Consider the following 16776-nt stretch of genomic DNA (forward strand, 5'->3'; position numbering starts at 1 on the left):
ATTATGTCATTATAATAAATTGTAATCTTATGATGGCCTTATTCAATTGTATACATGTGTTGAGTTTTATGTGGAGTAGGCATAAATGCAAGTTATATATATAGCTGATTTTATGTCGCGACACATAAACCCTGCCTAAGACTGTTTGACAAGTTTTGTTAAAAGGTTGCTACAAACATAGCCCCCTTAGGGTGCCGCTCCACCCCTTCTTGGTGCCTCCATTGTTTTGAGGTTTCTGTTTGGCTGACATCCCACCCTACAAACTGATTGGCTGTAGGCCCCTTTCTTCATATTCAAGAAAATTTTCAACGGCGCCATTTTGTTGCAGCATCTTTTTAGAAATTTATACCAAATTTGCCTTATTGAAAAGCCCACCCTTACATGCCACCCTTTTTAATATTGTTTGTTTGTGATTTATATATATGTGTGTTGGTGTGGCGTAATTCTGTCGAATCCCCACCGAAGGATGTAAATTGACATTAAACATCATTTTCATAGTTTGCGTCATTATGTCATTATAATAAATGGTCATCTTATGATGGCCTTATTCAATTCTATACATGTGTTGAGTTTTATGTGGAGTAGGCATAAACTACATTATCACGGGACATCATACTTTCGCAACAGGTGTAATTCCATCTTTTGAGTTTGTTGTTGAATTATTTTGATTGTTACCAGTCACACAAATATCACAGTTCACCTGTATTCGGTGGACTTTAGCTGGCCCATTTTTAGCTTTCGGGTTGTCATTGCTGTCATACGCTTGTGAATCGTGTTTCGGAGAGGACTTTGGTAAGTCACAACATGCACACTGCAATTCATTAACACTAATATTATTCGGTTCGGCTTTCGATGTTGTTTGTGCTGGTTGTTTGGATGTGTTGGTTCCTGCTGCTTTATTAGGGGTCTGGTCTTTTTGAAGCTTCTGAACGTTCAAAATCGATGCTAGGCTAAAACGGAAGGAGACAAATATAAATATCATATAATTAAATATGTTTAGTCTTGAAACGCAATAATGTTTACTATTTTATTAACCTAAATCTAAGCAAAATTTACCATGCGGGTAATTTCGTTGCTGGCATAGGATAGTTTTCCCATACATTGCACCTGACAGATGCATTCCCGTTTATATCAGGAAGAATTTAACCGGTCTTTACATACTTAGGGGAAAGACAGCCTACGCGGGCTTTTTAACAAATAATCAACATTGCGTCGCCACTTTAAAGAGCGCAACCAGGGTCGCGGCATCGCTTTTGTCATAACCATTACAACTAGATTACAGTAGCAAATATGTGGGACTAAATATACTATGTCACTCCAACTTGATGTAGTCTGAGATATAGCAACCCTCGGGTTGAGATGTCTGTTTATATCAAGCATCAATCAGGAATGCAAAGATTCATCAAGTCCTGTTTTGAACTGCATTTATAAAATTAAAACAACAATGACTTCATAAGCATTAAAATAACAAATTTAAAGTTACAAAACTGTACAGAGTTTCCGTTTCATAAGGTTAAATTTTCACATTTTCATTTAAAATATTTTTGCAGCGTTTAAAATACGCGTAACAGTTTTCGCAGATATCTTCAATTCGCGGAAATAGTTCATACCGACTTTTCCGAAACACACATGTTTTATTTTCAGTATGCCTAAAGCAAAGTTATACAATAATGTAGCATTTTGGTTAAAATACATTTACCAGAATTGTAACATAATGGACATGAAACAAAAACCCCATTAGATTGCCGAATGTACTATAGAAAAAAAATCCAAGGAAAAAGATAACTCCATTTAACAAAAAAGACAGTTTCGAGTCATTTAGACAATTTTGTTCCATTCGGGTGAATAAATGGCCGATAAAAAGTGCTCTTAATTTGATACAAAAGTAACCTGGGGTTTTGGTGTCACTAGCATTGCGAAAGCACTACAGTTGTACGCCAGACTTTTTCCACTAGCTGTATAAACCGTCTTTGAAAATTACTTTAACCTTTACAGATTGACCCTAAGAGAGCTATGCTCGTTCCAAGAAAACACCATTAACGTTCCTAGAACTGTTCGAAAGTCGATCTTTATAGGTCCACAAGTGTAGAAAAATATGTTTTAAGAAACTAAGTACTTAGTTAATGACACATTTAGTGTTGATTTGAATTTCAGGCATAAGTGCAGATTCTGATTTCCTTTAATTGTCAACAAAAAGGTTAAAATAGAATTTCTCGTCCGATAGTTTAGACAGATACATTTGTTATTCTATTCTTGAAGTCCAAATGTAATGTGCTTTGTATAAATAAGAAATGTCTACCATTCATTTCGTATCAAATTGGTTAAAGGTGGCATTAACAAGTTTAGTAAATTTTTGTAACATTTAAGATTTTATTAGTTTCACATACCAAAACATATAATAAGAAATTATTATGTTGCGTAGCTACGACCGCTGTATAAAAGTATGCTCTCAGTTGTTATGTGTTTTGACAGACCAAACATACTGCATACCGTCAAAACCGGTTTAAATGTTAATTAAACGAATGATTTCAAATCTTTGATAATGCTGCGTGTATGCACTACGGTCTTTTAAACGTATACAAGCTCCTTCATACATGGCTACATTTTGCGTAAGGAAGACCAGCCTTATTGTCATATATCCGACCAACTATTTACAGTCAAACACTCGATGATTGAATGCGCTGATTAAAAAATACGTGTTACAAACATGTTATGATGTACCGTCTATGAAAAGATTATTCGATACAGTTTCTTTATAATTAATATATGTCTATTTACACTCGATTGATCTTTAAAATAACATGTTATATATTGTGCAGCCAATTTGTTTGATATTGATGTATTTCGTTTATCTTTGACATATTTTAAGCTATTAAGTTTTGATTTGATGTGGTTTTTTTGTGAATGTCTCTTATTACAATATTGTTGGCCCTAAATGACTCACATTGTCGATGGGCCGTTAAACAATACAAAAACAAAACAATCATCCCTTTTTTCAGATTGTTAACGAAATATCCAGCCAATATTCACATGTACTGTTCATCAAATATAAGTGTTCCGAAAAATCAAACGATGTTTTATGTAAATAAATAAAAAAAAAACCTTTCAATTCTCAACTATGATTTAAAAACCTCTTGCACTTTCTCATTTTCAGGTTTTATTTTGTTTGTACGCTTAATTGTATCCGTGTTAATTCCTTCGCCTTTTTTTCCAATGTTCTGTCATTTAGTGTTATAATTAAAAAAACGGAATTTTTCTGTCATTTTTATGAGCCGCTTCATACTTAGAACTGATTAAAATGCTCGTACCACTTTATTATACATTGCCATGTCGAATTTGAAACACTACATTAATGGCCATGTTAGTTCTAATTGTGATCCATAATCTGTTATAATTCTTCTTGTTCTTCAAAGGTGCTCCATTTAAATCTCGCCTTTTTCATATTTTGCCCAAGGGTCCTTTTTATATTTTGCCTTGGGGCGTTTTTCATATTTTGCCCCAGTGTCCTTTTTATATTTAGCCTTAGCTTTACAGATTATGAGTTTGAAATACGGTTTAGTTGACACTTTGGTATTCTATTGTCATTCGTTTACATTGCCCATTAAATTTAACCTTTTTAAAATGTAGTCATCAACCATCGAACTAAATACGTGTTCTGATAATTACCTTGTTACATGTACCACATACAACAATCTATGTCAATTGAGCTATGCATTTGAATCTATTTACTGTTATTTAAGATGACGATTAGGTGCCATCGCGACGTAGTAACTGAAACAATATTGTTTTTCTTCTTTCATAGAACAATAAATGCTATTTTTGAACAATCATATATTAGAAAGGCAACGAAAATTTGAAAAATATCACACGAATTTCGACGCTGACAATAAATATGTTCACAAATAGCTGACGTCAGAAATTTACTTTTCAGACAATCATCTAATGACCCTGCTAGACATTTTAGCATAATTCGTCCTTTGTTCCAAGATTCCAGCCCGTATCTACCATTACTTCTGGGTTTAAACGGTGCAAAACTATATAGCGATCACAGGAGGACAAGTAAAGCTATGACACGAAAGTGAACAAGAATCAAACGTAAACCGTTATCACAAGCATCACAGGTGATCAGGAAATCTTTGGTAAAGATGAATTCAGTGTAAAGATAAACATGGTGGCACATATAGAATGGAAATACAGATAACGGTAAGCTAATGTTTTTCAGGACTAGAGCCATGATCGACTAAGAGAACGAAAGACGATGAAAGATGAACCCAGGCAACAACAACATAACTGTGTATTCCACTTCTTATCTATTACTCATCGAAAACATCAATGAATTTCACAAGTCATATCAGATTATAATATTCCAAGTCGTTTAAGGAAATTTTGATAAGAGAAAATGTCCTTATTATGCTTACGAGGTTAGTAGCTTAGCAAACGAAGTTCAGACAGTTATTTATATTGTAAAATCCTCACATATCATAATAATTACGGTGTGCAAGTGTAGTAGATAAATGTATGACTCATGAATTTCAATCTTATATTCACCGAGTCGGTACCTTCAAGCGAGTCAGTCAGAGAAGTGGAATACACAGTAGGATCGTAGAGATTATAGTGCAGATGAAATAGATGTGCGTCGCTGGTATTTTACTTACCCATGATTGTTTGCACTGTTATTTAAAAAAGTGATATAAAAACCTTAAGTTCATAACATAACAAACGTTTTCTTAATCACGTGCTAAGTCTTTGCCGACGTTATATATTCACTACTAAATTTACAATTGACCAAAATTGTCTACAGAAATCAACAATTGTGATGCTGATAAGAAACGGATTTGCCATTATTTAAAAAACCGAACAAGAAATAGAAAGAAGGCTTTAATTTATCAAATGACTAAAAAATAATATGCTCACATGTCCTACAAAATATATATCACAATGCTATTTCTCGGTTAGGTATATGTATGTACTAACGTCATTGCGGACCGATTGTAATTCATTTACTTACTCGTTTAACGGTGGTGGTTCCGGAAGGGGTTTAGAGAAACCATCTTTACCAACCAGCCAATATGTCTTTGCTAGCCCTTTGCCCTAAGGAAAATACAAGAAATAAAAATGATAAGAAAAAGTGCTTCCGGACATCTACGGCTGTTACATCAACAAGAAACATTAATAATGTGCTTGTAAAATTAATATTGTGCGGAAAAGCATAACAAATCAATAAAAATCTCAATAACAGTTTGACCGTTGTAATTATGTTAAATGTCAAACTGTGAGGGCCGTGATCCGGCATGTATGCACCAGTATGAAAACAAATTACCTTCAGTTCCACTTCTCCCCGAAAATCTGTTTGATATCCTCCAAGGTCTGAAAGTACGTTCTTTGTCTGAACACTTATGTGTATTCGGAAAGCTGCAAGGCCGAATGCAAAATGTATAGTAAGTTAGAATACATACATTGTAATATAACATATCAATAAGGACAAACTCCGTGATAACAGTCTATACCAATGCACAAAAAACATATTTGAAACTAATACCTTTTCTCCAATTCAGAGAAGAGCGTGCTACATTTTATCATTTCTACTCTCTTATCAAATTGTGTATAATGTGATTTCCGGCGTACTTATCAATCATACACAAACGCTGTTAACAGTTAACATACATGCCTAAAACAAAGTTTTATTGGTGGTATTTCTAATTGACTATTTAGCTTGCATTCCATACCACATTCCACTATTCATCATACTTTCTACGTATGTAAAATAATACCTGGTTATGTAAAATTGATGGAAGCAGTAATGATTGGAGAGGCGATAAAGTAATCAATTTAGACAGCATTTGACATGAGTTGTCCGGGAAAAAGATAACATGTACCGGTGGCACATGTCACTAAGCACATGCTTTTTCTTAAATCTACTTTTGACCGGTTCACATCCTCGGTTTCGATACTCTCCGCAAGAGCTGCACTCCACTATATAAGTTACCCTGGTGGGGATCAGTGAAACTAAGACCAAGTACCAGCATAAAGCTACTTGTTTCAATCTTTCTTTCTCTTCTGATTATGTTATTTTGTTTTTGCTTTTGTGTCTTATAATGTCGCGTTTGTTTCTTTTAAATTTCGATTATCGATCTCTGATGTGTTAACGCTTAATTGTGTTTAAACGTCTATAAATCATAAACAATAACCGAATATTCACATAACGTCAGAACGACTGACTGTGATTGACGGCTATTGTGATTTCCGAATGAGTTCATCAAAATCGACAGAGAAAGTTAGTGATAAGGTTTGTATCACTCCAATCAAAATGAATACACCATAGTTTCACAGAAGCGGAAGTGAAACAGGTTGTCTTTTTGATAAATGCCTCTTTCCGTACTCTTCACCTAGATTTGTTGAGTTGGAAGAAACAGTATTATCTTGATTTCAGTTAAAACAAAAACCTAACCCGTTGTCGGAGACATTTTGTTCTCAAAAAATTATATTGTACATTAGCACACTAAAGTTTTCGTACCAGTTATTGGTTCACGTACATGTGATTAACTTTGTGATTTATCAATTTTGCTCTCTTATCAATTGACTCAAAATAGCTACCCTCTTTATGTGGGATATCTGGTTAATCGGCATAAATAAGGGCATGCACTTTGTTAGATTAGGATTGATTTAAAAAACAAAATATGTTCCAAAGCGTAACACATCCTTGGCATGTTTAAGCTACGAAATTGGCTTTAAAGATCTGAGTGACCGATTACTTGATAATTTTTAATTTTAAACATCAGTTTTTGTTTCGAATCATTCCTTATTTAAGAATATTTCTTATGTTTATAGACAACCTAAATTTTATAATTGTAATTATAGTTTATTTTTCATGTTCAAAGACACAGCGCAGCTGTTCATTTCTCTCGTACGTTGTTGATCTTTCGTGTTACAATTATTTTGTGATTAAAGAGCATATTGTAATTACGTTCTGGATATATGCGTCATTTTGATTAATTAATTACTAAAACAACTGTCGTTCTAGTGACGTAATTTGCACCGATGACCTTTCAATACCTACTATGACTTATGACATTTGTGCACCATAACCTGCGCCGTTAGATTTTGATTTTCCTTAGTTAATTGGGCTTATGATGTCTTCCAGTTTTTCGTGATTCCATTCCAGTTGATTCCTATGTATGGACATACAGTGTATGTTCCCCTATATCACCTAAGTTTCCTATCCGAAATAAATTTCATCACTATGGAAGGAGTGTCTCATTTCACAAACCAAGAATATTTTATCAGGTTAAATACCTTTTGACTAACGGAGATATTAAAAAAGAAAATATGTATACCGAACATTTGTGACGACACAACAGAGTTTGATTTGTACCCGACATTTACCTTAAACAGCGTGATGAGGCAAACTAAAAATCGCGTTACTAATACATCAATGCGTAAGAACGAAATAAAAAATTGCAGCAAACCAAAAATAATAAAATGGCATAAAAAATATTGCAAAATACCCCCGAAAAAGAACATCGTTATATTTGAAGACAAAAACATGTCAAAATTACTACATATTTTTTACTTTAAAATAAGACTTCCCTACGCTTTGTAAGATATTGTGTGATTTGTTGTTATAAATAGAGAAATAAACCGAATTTTTGCGTGTCGTGTCTACATTCAATATATACATAGGTAAATGCGTGCGTGAGTCACGGTTTAGTCATCAGTGACTTAAAGCCAAATTGATGAAAAGTTTTCCCGGGAATATATCAATAACGCAAAAGATTTCCTGAATCCACGTCATTGGATACCCACGCACACACGATTTGATAACTCATTTATAGCACTAATGTTTGTTTCTCAAATTTTGATGTAGTTAGAAATATTTAACCGGATTTTATTCTTTAATTTTCATATCAGTACACTAGGCATATTGTCCCATAACATCATAAACAACACCTGCCTTCTATGATCCTTGTAATAGAGGAACTATTCTCAGGATGTTTTTCATCACTTAGTCTTTTATGGAACTGTACCAAAGAACGAATCTCTGTCGATATTATTAAGGGTTTAATATTAACATGTCCTAACATCCCGGTATTATAAGTTATATATGCGTCCTATATCAATCAAACGAAACCACAAAACATAGTTTTAAGGTAATGCATTGGCTTTTACACTCTGTAGTTACCATTTATATAAATCATTAAATCAAAAATCACCAGGGCCCGTATTCATGAAACCGTTTCCATGCTCAAGCATGGATTTTGTGCTTAAGTCTAATTTCTTGTTCCAGTTATACATTATTTAAAAAATCTTATTTTGTTAAAGTTTTGGACAAAAATTGAAGGTAACCTGAAGGCGAATATTGTTTTCAATATTTAAATTTGACTCTTTGATCGTTGACATGATTTATATGGGTTACAAGGCACAGAATCCATGCTTGAGCATGAGAACGGTGTCATGAAAACGGGCCCTGATATGACAATTTGCAATTAAAAATAATTGTATTGAGGATTTGATCACAGGCCTAAGCGTTGCAAAGACGTGTACCTATACAATGCATCAACTAATTGGGTCTAATTGTAGGCACCAGACTGTGTCAACATAAACCCCAAGAGATACGCTTCATGCTTACCGCTCCCCGTCGACTCCATCCGAGAGGCAGTGTTAACAGTGTCTCCGAATAAACAATACCGCGGCATGGTAAGGCCCACGACTCCAGCAACACACGAACCTAAAGACAGACGATCATACAAAGTAGTTAACAATGAACTTAGCAGGACAACCCTTTATAACTACAATACATATTACCTCCGGATAAAACATTTAAACTTTTAGTAGAGGAAATATAGATAATCGTAGAGAACCACACGTGACTGCAGTGGTTTCACAACACATGGACGGGAACCTAAACAAAGGCTTACAAAGGCGTAAGTGGTTTGAAAACAATAGGAGTGCGATTATAAATAAACTCAATACATAATCTTGTCCAGCCCAATACAGTTTCAAAATGCTATAGAGTAAACCTGAACAATACATTCCATCATTTCATCACGATAGTTTGTAAGGAAAGCGTGCTCTTTTTTCACAGAAACATTACTTGAATGATAAAAATATCTGTTTGTGTGGTCGATTGCCCATGTGTAAAAACTACTAATGCAAACAGCCTCATACTTATGTAAGCCTGTCACCTATTCCTTGTTGTGAGTGCAGGCTTATTGGATTGTCGATGCTAAAACCAGTAAGATTAGCGTCTGTCTGTTTGTGCAATCCGGCGTTTATATTCACGTTCAAAATGTTAAGACGAGTTCGATTAAAACGTCACCGTATACACTTCAGCGAAAGACATAGATAAATTTCGCCGGAGACAGACAATTTCTCTACAGGCAAATCCTGAAATGTAATGCCAATTGGGGAGAGGCAGACGATATTCTTTGGTTTGCGTAATGGAGCTACGTACATTCAATTCATAAGATGTGTTTTGTCTGTCGCGATCTGTGTGTGCCCATGGGCGCTAAGGATACAGTGACAAAGTCGTCATTACAATACTTGGACTCGTTACATACGCTGTCACTGACTCAAAGAATTCATCCATTAGTAACTACAATGTATAATGTACAAATTCCACTGATCTAAGCTTTTCCTATGTAGCAAAATGATTATGATTACGAATAGAATGCATCAAAGGACATTTTGAAACTTTCTTTAAATCAAAAATTGTTATGTTAAGTAAAAGTAAAGTGAAGCTCTGTTGATTCATAGACGTTTGTGTGATGCTTAAGTAGCTGAATTGTGAAAGGCTGGATAACTTTCAGAAAATGATGAAAAAAGATCTGTTGCCAAAAAACACAGACTTTTGTTAGAAAAGAGTTAACGTCGCAACATTTAAAGGCATGTGAAGAAAGACGCCCTAGCAGAGAAGGAAGTGGACCAATGTTGGTTAACTAAGAATCTCCTAAGCAGACCACAAGGACGAAGTCATGCAGGGGGTTCCTAGTTAGTCGCCTCTAGCGATACATGTGCATCAATTAAAATTCCCGACGAATCTATTGTTAGCTTACAAAGGCCTTGCGATTACGTCGTGTACAACATGACTGGTCAACTTGCAAACAAAGGGGTAGCATGGATGACTTTGCCCCTACTTGACATCTCAGTACATATACACATATTCCACCGTAATGTAGTCAACACCACCGCATGAAGGATAAACTTTAGTCACACAGGAGTTGCATTTTTTAAAACATTGGAAATAGATTAAGTAAACCAAACATGAATTTAATACATAATACAGCGTTCTCGTCCTTCTAGGAACTGGGCAAAAAAGATGGAAATACAAATAAATAATACTGTTAATATTCCGATACGTTCCTTTTGAATTTTCTTTTGCTGTTTGTAAATCGTTTTGAAATAAGGAAACTTGTCTGAATCTACATAGAGTCATTGCCGCTGAGGTTTTACAAATATTCAAATAATGATGAAAAATGGCAGTAACAAATCCTTAAGACGATTGATTGAACAGTTTCCCAACCAATGCAGTGTTATAAACATGCCCCTAAGGTATTGTTCACGACAAAGCCTATACATAACTCTGGTATTGAAATGCAATAGGTTAGAAACATTGTTGAACTGAAATGCTTCATGTTACGTAATGAGATTGCGTCAACCCTGTTAATAAATGTATGAACATATGTATTCATATACAAAAGTAAAGAATTATAATACTGACAATATTTTCCCAAAATCATGTGCATGAGGATAATAGTACCAGATGGAATCGCTCGACACTGTAGGGCTTCTATCTAAACCAGTATGATCATGTATTGATAAAGCAGGATAAATAGTATCCATCAACCTGCAGGGGTCGATTAAAGGGACAAGCATTCATTAACGAAGTTTCGTATGAGAAAATCTGATATGAAAAACATACTAAAAATAATTCATTTCGGGCAGATTTGTCGTACTGGAGTTTCCTTCAAACCAGCCAAACAAAGTATTAAACAAAATTAAACCACTATGTCTTAATCATGGTAAAGCAATGACTAATGAAACAATTTTCCTACGTTACTGGCAAGCCAGTTGCGTACAAATTGTGATTTATTTCGTTTAAGGACAAATTTTATAATTTGTTGCCTGCTAAACCAAAAATATGAAAAAGAACAAGGGGCCAATATAGCAAGAAAAAACATGCATGCAATCTTTCCTGTCAAAAAAAGAAGAAGTTTCATGGTATGGTTAAACAACCGATACAAACACGCAACGGCAGTAGATGGATTGTCTGTAGAGTTGCGTGATTATTCGAAGATTAGAAATGAAAATATGCAATTGGTTAAAATTTACTAGTGTCAAGTGTTGTTATGTTTCCATGTTTCAGATATATGCTTAAAAGTTCAAATGTTCAAGTACAAATCCTGTGAGCTGTGTTCATACTAAGATGAAATAAGTTTGCTTTTATTCTGAGAAAGTGATCATGTTAATAATATGTGGATACTTTGTAAATTCACTCGCTCATAGATCATTTAGCATATTCAATTACTCCTCCAACTTTCATCATATCAGGATTCACAAGCATACAATCATCTCCTAAATACTGCTTTAATCATGCGGAGATATATCTCTATTTGAGCATACAATAATGGAATTCCTTCTCTTAGAAGAGCATTTCAGGCAATCAGGTTGCAAAAGGAGAGACGTGCCTTAAATCACTGAGTGCAACCAAATTTCGTTTAAGCAAATACTGGAATAAAATTAATTCTTTTAAGTTTATCACTATCTGATTTTCAAACCAGTATATAAAATGTGTGGCAAAAGAGCTTATATTGACAATTGGCGAAAATCGATATGCGCAAGCATGGACTGCTTACAAAGTAATTATAATTATATATTTGAATGCTTGTAGTGGTGCACAAATTGATAGAAATGACTCTGCCTTTAAAAGTGTTTGTTTGCATCCATAAGTCTCTCTATTTGCTACACAGAAATATTTTCATATTGCTTAAAACACTTCTATCCTAGAGAGAAAGGTAACATCTATGTTTCACAACAGGAGAGCTATTTAAATACTCAAAATGATAGAAACGTGCTCCCACATTTTTGCTGCAGACGCTTTATCATTAATAACATGCATGTCTCTGGAATGTTTTCTAATATCGTATAATTTTCTACTCACCAGTATGAAGACCAATTCTCAGTCTTAAAGGCACTTCTGGCATATGGCGTATCTTGAAGGTCCCACATATGCTGAGGAGGTCGAGCGCCATGGTGCCGATTTCCCCTGCGTGTTTGTTACCATTCCTCACTGGAAGACCACTCACTACCATGTAAGCATCCCCTATCGTCTCAACCTTGTGGATATAAGACACAACTCATCTTTGAAACACTAAATAGCAATGATTATCACGTATAGTCTTAACATACCATATGTAAGACAATACAACCGTTTTAGTGAAAAATTTGTGAGAAACATCAGGTATAAGGTATAAGCTAAGCTGCGATCGGAATTAAATATTAATGAAATTAGAGCAAAAAAGGGAAATAAATAGCAATACAGGGACCAAGGAGAAAGTACAATGAGAATTAAAACCAGATAACACTAGATTTTGTTCATCACCTATCGTTCCGACCATTTGTAGTAACTCTAATTTTGAATCAACTATAATCTGTGTTAAACTTTATATGGCAAGGTGTTATGTGTCGTGTAGTTACTGTAAGTTAACTTTATTTGTGAAGTACAGGGGCGACCCAAAAAGATATAAAGTTAATACATTACTATGGATTTATACCTACCTTGTACACGTCGTAATTATCTATGCAGGCATCGAAAGCTGTGTAAAGGTCATTTAAGAGGTCAACAACTTGCAAAGGGGTGCTCATAGCCGAGATAGTCGTAAAACCCACAACGTCACTGAAATATATTGTAACTTCCTTAAACTCCTCGGCCTTGAATTTCTGTCCACTTTTCAAGCTTTCTGCAACAACTCTGTAAAGGAAAAATGGTAATTTCTATTTTTGGAAGAGCTTGGAACAGTAAAAGATTAGATTGGTGAATAACTGCAATAAAAACATCGTTAAGGTTGCCCTTAATGCTTTTGTTTCACACTGCAGATGACATACACACTAAACAAACACCTATAAGTTGGCTACAACAAGACACTTACGCAATATCCGGTATTGTGCTTGGAAGACGACAAGCACAAATTGACTCCAGAAGACTTCAGAAGTTAATTCGTGAAAGGCAAATTAGTAAGCGATCAACGTAGATAACACGTAATAATAGAAATGTATTACAACTCGACAAATACCAAAGACACAATGAGGTGCTCAGGAAAGTTAAGCGATTCCTATCACTAACCAACACAATGAAAACGTTACACGGTCATTGTAGTTATTTGGTAATATATCAAAAATCGATTATGGTCTGCAAATATCCAACTCCGGATAAAATACAAAGCAAAATCAAGCACACAGTAAAATGTTCACTTTTTTATCAAATAGTTGTTATTTATATTACAAAATAAATAGGGGTGCCAAAAAATTCTAATCGAAAGTCCGGAAATCCGGAAACACTTATTTAAACCATGATATCGTTCAACGTTTATTTATTCTTTACTTAAAACAAATGTTTATAAAGACTATGAGATAGATATCTGAACTGCAGGGTATAACATGATAACAGAAGAAACTTTTTTTACAAATTTTAGAAAACCTCTAACATCTTGTTCTGTATTCATTTAACCATTCACATGCTCAAATTAGATACTTTGTTTATATTCATTACTTATGTGAGAAGCTACTTTACCTTTCATATGTTTTGTTAGAACTAAATGTAAAGCTGTTTGTACCATCCCCATCTCAATGTTTTGTTATTTTATCTTATTGAAAGATCGCCACAAGATGATGTGGTGATGGTTGAGCTAGGAAATGAACATATACACATTTTCTGAATAAGTTCTTGCACATTACGTACATATTCAACTAATATGTCTTCCATACATGTCACGGATTTCCATGATACTTGGTTAACACATCATCCTGCGGCGTTTCAAGTTGACACATTTATCAAGGGTTTTTGTGTTGTAGAACTTATTTGTTTAAGAAATACAACTTTGTGGTGGTGGGTTTTCTGGACAGTGGGAATCGAAATCATCCACATCGAATTGGTTGATGAAACCTCCATTTGGATGCATAGTTATAATGTTACAAAGATAGCACCACAGAAGTCGATTATATGACTAAAGCACGACCAACTACGTAAAGTTAAGGAGGGCATGGTGATTATAGGCAGGAAACCATTGGATGAGATATTAAAGGAGATAATTACTGTGGGAGCATCCGGTTTAAGAGGACATCTGTCTTTTTCTTCTCCTCCTCTAATTGGACTGTTCTCTCCTTGACGATGTCCTCAAGGTCGTTGGAATATTTTTCCAGCATCCGAAACATCGAGTCCACTATATTCATCTTCCTGTTAAATACAATAATGGATGCTACTCTAACATATTCCTGCGAAAATAAATAAAATAAGATAATACATAAATGGATGACTTTCGTCATTAAAATGTAGCATAATAAATACATTGACGTGTGCTACCGTGTGTTTAAGTGATGTAGACGAAATGTATCATATGACTCGAAATCCTCGTAGCTGGATTTTGATCTGTCACGGTTTAAATATATATAATGTCGGAAGAACATTATCGATCGGCGCAAACCGTTGTAAAGTAGAAACTTTAATAAAGGAGTTTAGAGATGAGTTTCCCCTTTGCTGTGTTAATACATGCATTATTTGCTCTGTTTTAATAACAGACAATGATTTCCATTCCTTTGAGCTTTATTTAATGAACGGAATGGCATTATAGTGTAGAACATGTTTACTCCAGTTAGGTTCACTACATCGACCCACTCATTTGCTTGAATATGTTCCTCCCTAGTTTGCTTTTCAAGTGATGATTTAATAATAGTTTGTTAACATGAATATTGGAATGCTCAAACCATATGACTAGTTTATAACCCTAAGGAAAATATATGTGATGATCACTCGAAGTTGTCGATTATATATTGCTACTATTACTGTTAAAGTGTATAAGGCGCAGTAATATATCGACAAAATTACACTTTAACTTTGAATCATACTCATTTCGATTTGAATACTGTAAGAGTACATACATTTTAGCGTATTATTGCATTACCCCTTCTGGATCACCTGTTTTTATTCTCCTTGTACGTTTGCAAGGGTCTCCATGTAACTCATTCCTGTGTACATAGTTTGCGCGTTTACAATATATGCAATAGTATAAGTCCATTTCATGCACAGGGGTGTAGGAAGGGGAAATTCCACCCAAAGAGTTTTCAAATTTGGTAAAACCCGAGGCTTTGCCGAGGTTTTTGCCAAGTTTGAAAATCCGAGGATGGAATTTCCCCATGTTTGAGCAGAAAAACTAGTCAAATCGGAGAGTTCCAATTCGTGACGTCATGTCACTGTTGAATCATTGTGACGTCACATCACGTAAAATGGGATGTAAGATAGACATTTCCTACACCCCTTTCTTACCATGGACAGCTCTATCTTACACACACGAAAATGAGACAAAAAACAATATTTTCAAAATTATCAATTAGCGTAGTCATGGATAATCACTATTTTTAAAGCATTATTTGAACATATTTGTTTTATGTATGACGTTGTAACCAGGTATTTCAATTTTATGAAAACAAAGACTCGCAAGCCTAAATATGTATATAAACATAAACCACGAGAGTCACAGAAAATTCAAGTACAGCTGTACTCTGATCATGTAACAGTACATAAAATCAAAGACACCATCTGCCTTTTACCAAAAGCATTGAATTGAAGATCAAATAAATATCAATGAAATTCCCGAAAGAAACATTTCAAAATTTGCATGCTATGATTTTGACAGTATCGAACGTTTCATCACAATGGGTCTGTTATAGCTATAAAAACTAGTAAATGAATTACTTTTTAGTAGCTATTCATATTAGATAATTTAGAACTAGGACAAGCTTACTAAAACATAAAAAAAGATTAATGAGTTGGTAATTGAGAAACTTGATATTACTTTAATTTCGTTTTCTAAATTTTGATGTGCTTGCAAATGTATTTTGTATAGTTTGCCTTGCATTCTGAGAGATGATTAGAATGAATTCAAGAAATATGATCACATCTTTATTTCATAGGCACACATGTATTGCTTCTCTCAGAATCATTGAGGCTGATTTATTTAGCCACATCACTATTCATTTGGGAGGATGAACAAAAGTAATTCAATAAATTGATATATACTTTCGTATGAAATTAAACATTTGTGCATCGACCATAAATACCATGATCATAAATCGAACTGTTTTCCATAAATTATCTTTTCCATTTTTTTCTTGGGCAAAAATAAATTTATTTTAACAAAAAACAACATCTACAGTATCATTTGTTTACTATTTTCAATGGCCATTTTATCAAAGAACACATTTACAAAACAGTTTAAACAATGACAACATTGATGTACGTTTGTAGTATATGTATTATTACTATATAATAATAATAATAATAATATAAAACATTTGATACAGCGCCCTATCTAGCTAACATAAGCCACTCTAAAGCGCTTTACAGTACATAGATATACAATTTAATACAGTCAATACAATTAGCATATATATTAATCAATACAATATTGAGGAATTCGCAGGAGCTACCTTATCAGGCGCTAACTACTAGTCATATGCCACCTGGCTAATATCTCCCGAAGTGTGTAAGCCTGTGTGTGTGCTGGA

The 16776-nt window shown here is 34.3% G+C and overlaps 1 protein-coding gene across 1 annotated transcript in view; it reads right to left on the reverse strand.

Annotated features, from left to right (window-relative positions):
* Positions 1-526: 526 nt before the first annotated feature.
* LOC110462614 (retinal guanylyl cyclase 2-like) overlaps positions 527-16776 on the reverse strand; it is a 72079-nt gene continuing 55829 nt past the window's right edge. The window contains exons 11-18 of the mRNA XM_021517071.1: positions 14309-14449; positions 12775-12967; positions 12158-12332; positions 8627-8725; positions 5321-5412; positions 5009-5091; positions 4656-4670; positions 527-950 (exon numbers count right to left, since the gene is read on the reverse strand). Of these exons, the coding sequence (XP_021372746.1) occupies positions 611-950; positions 4656-4670; positions 5009-5091; positions 5321-5412; positions 8627-8725; positions 12158-12332; positions 12775-12967; positions 14309-14449 (1138 nt within the window). The 3' untranslated portion in view covers positions 527-610. The remainder of the gene's footprint in view (positions 951-4655; positions 4671-5008; positions 5092-5320; positions 5413-8626; positions 8726-12157; positions 12333-12774; positions 12968-14308; positions 14450-16776) is intronic.

The sequence above is a fragment of the Mizuhopecten yessoensis genome, unplaced genomic scaffold (genome assembly GCF_002113885.1).
Source record: "Mizuhopecten yessoensis strain PY_sf001 unplaced genomic scaffold, ASM211388v2 scaffold29, whole genome shotgun sequence".
In the NCBI taxonomy this organism is placed as follows: Eukaryota; Metazoa; Mollusca; class Bivalvia; order Pectinida; family Pectinidae; genus Mizuhopecten; species Mizuhopecten yessoensis.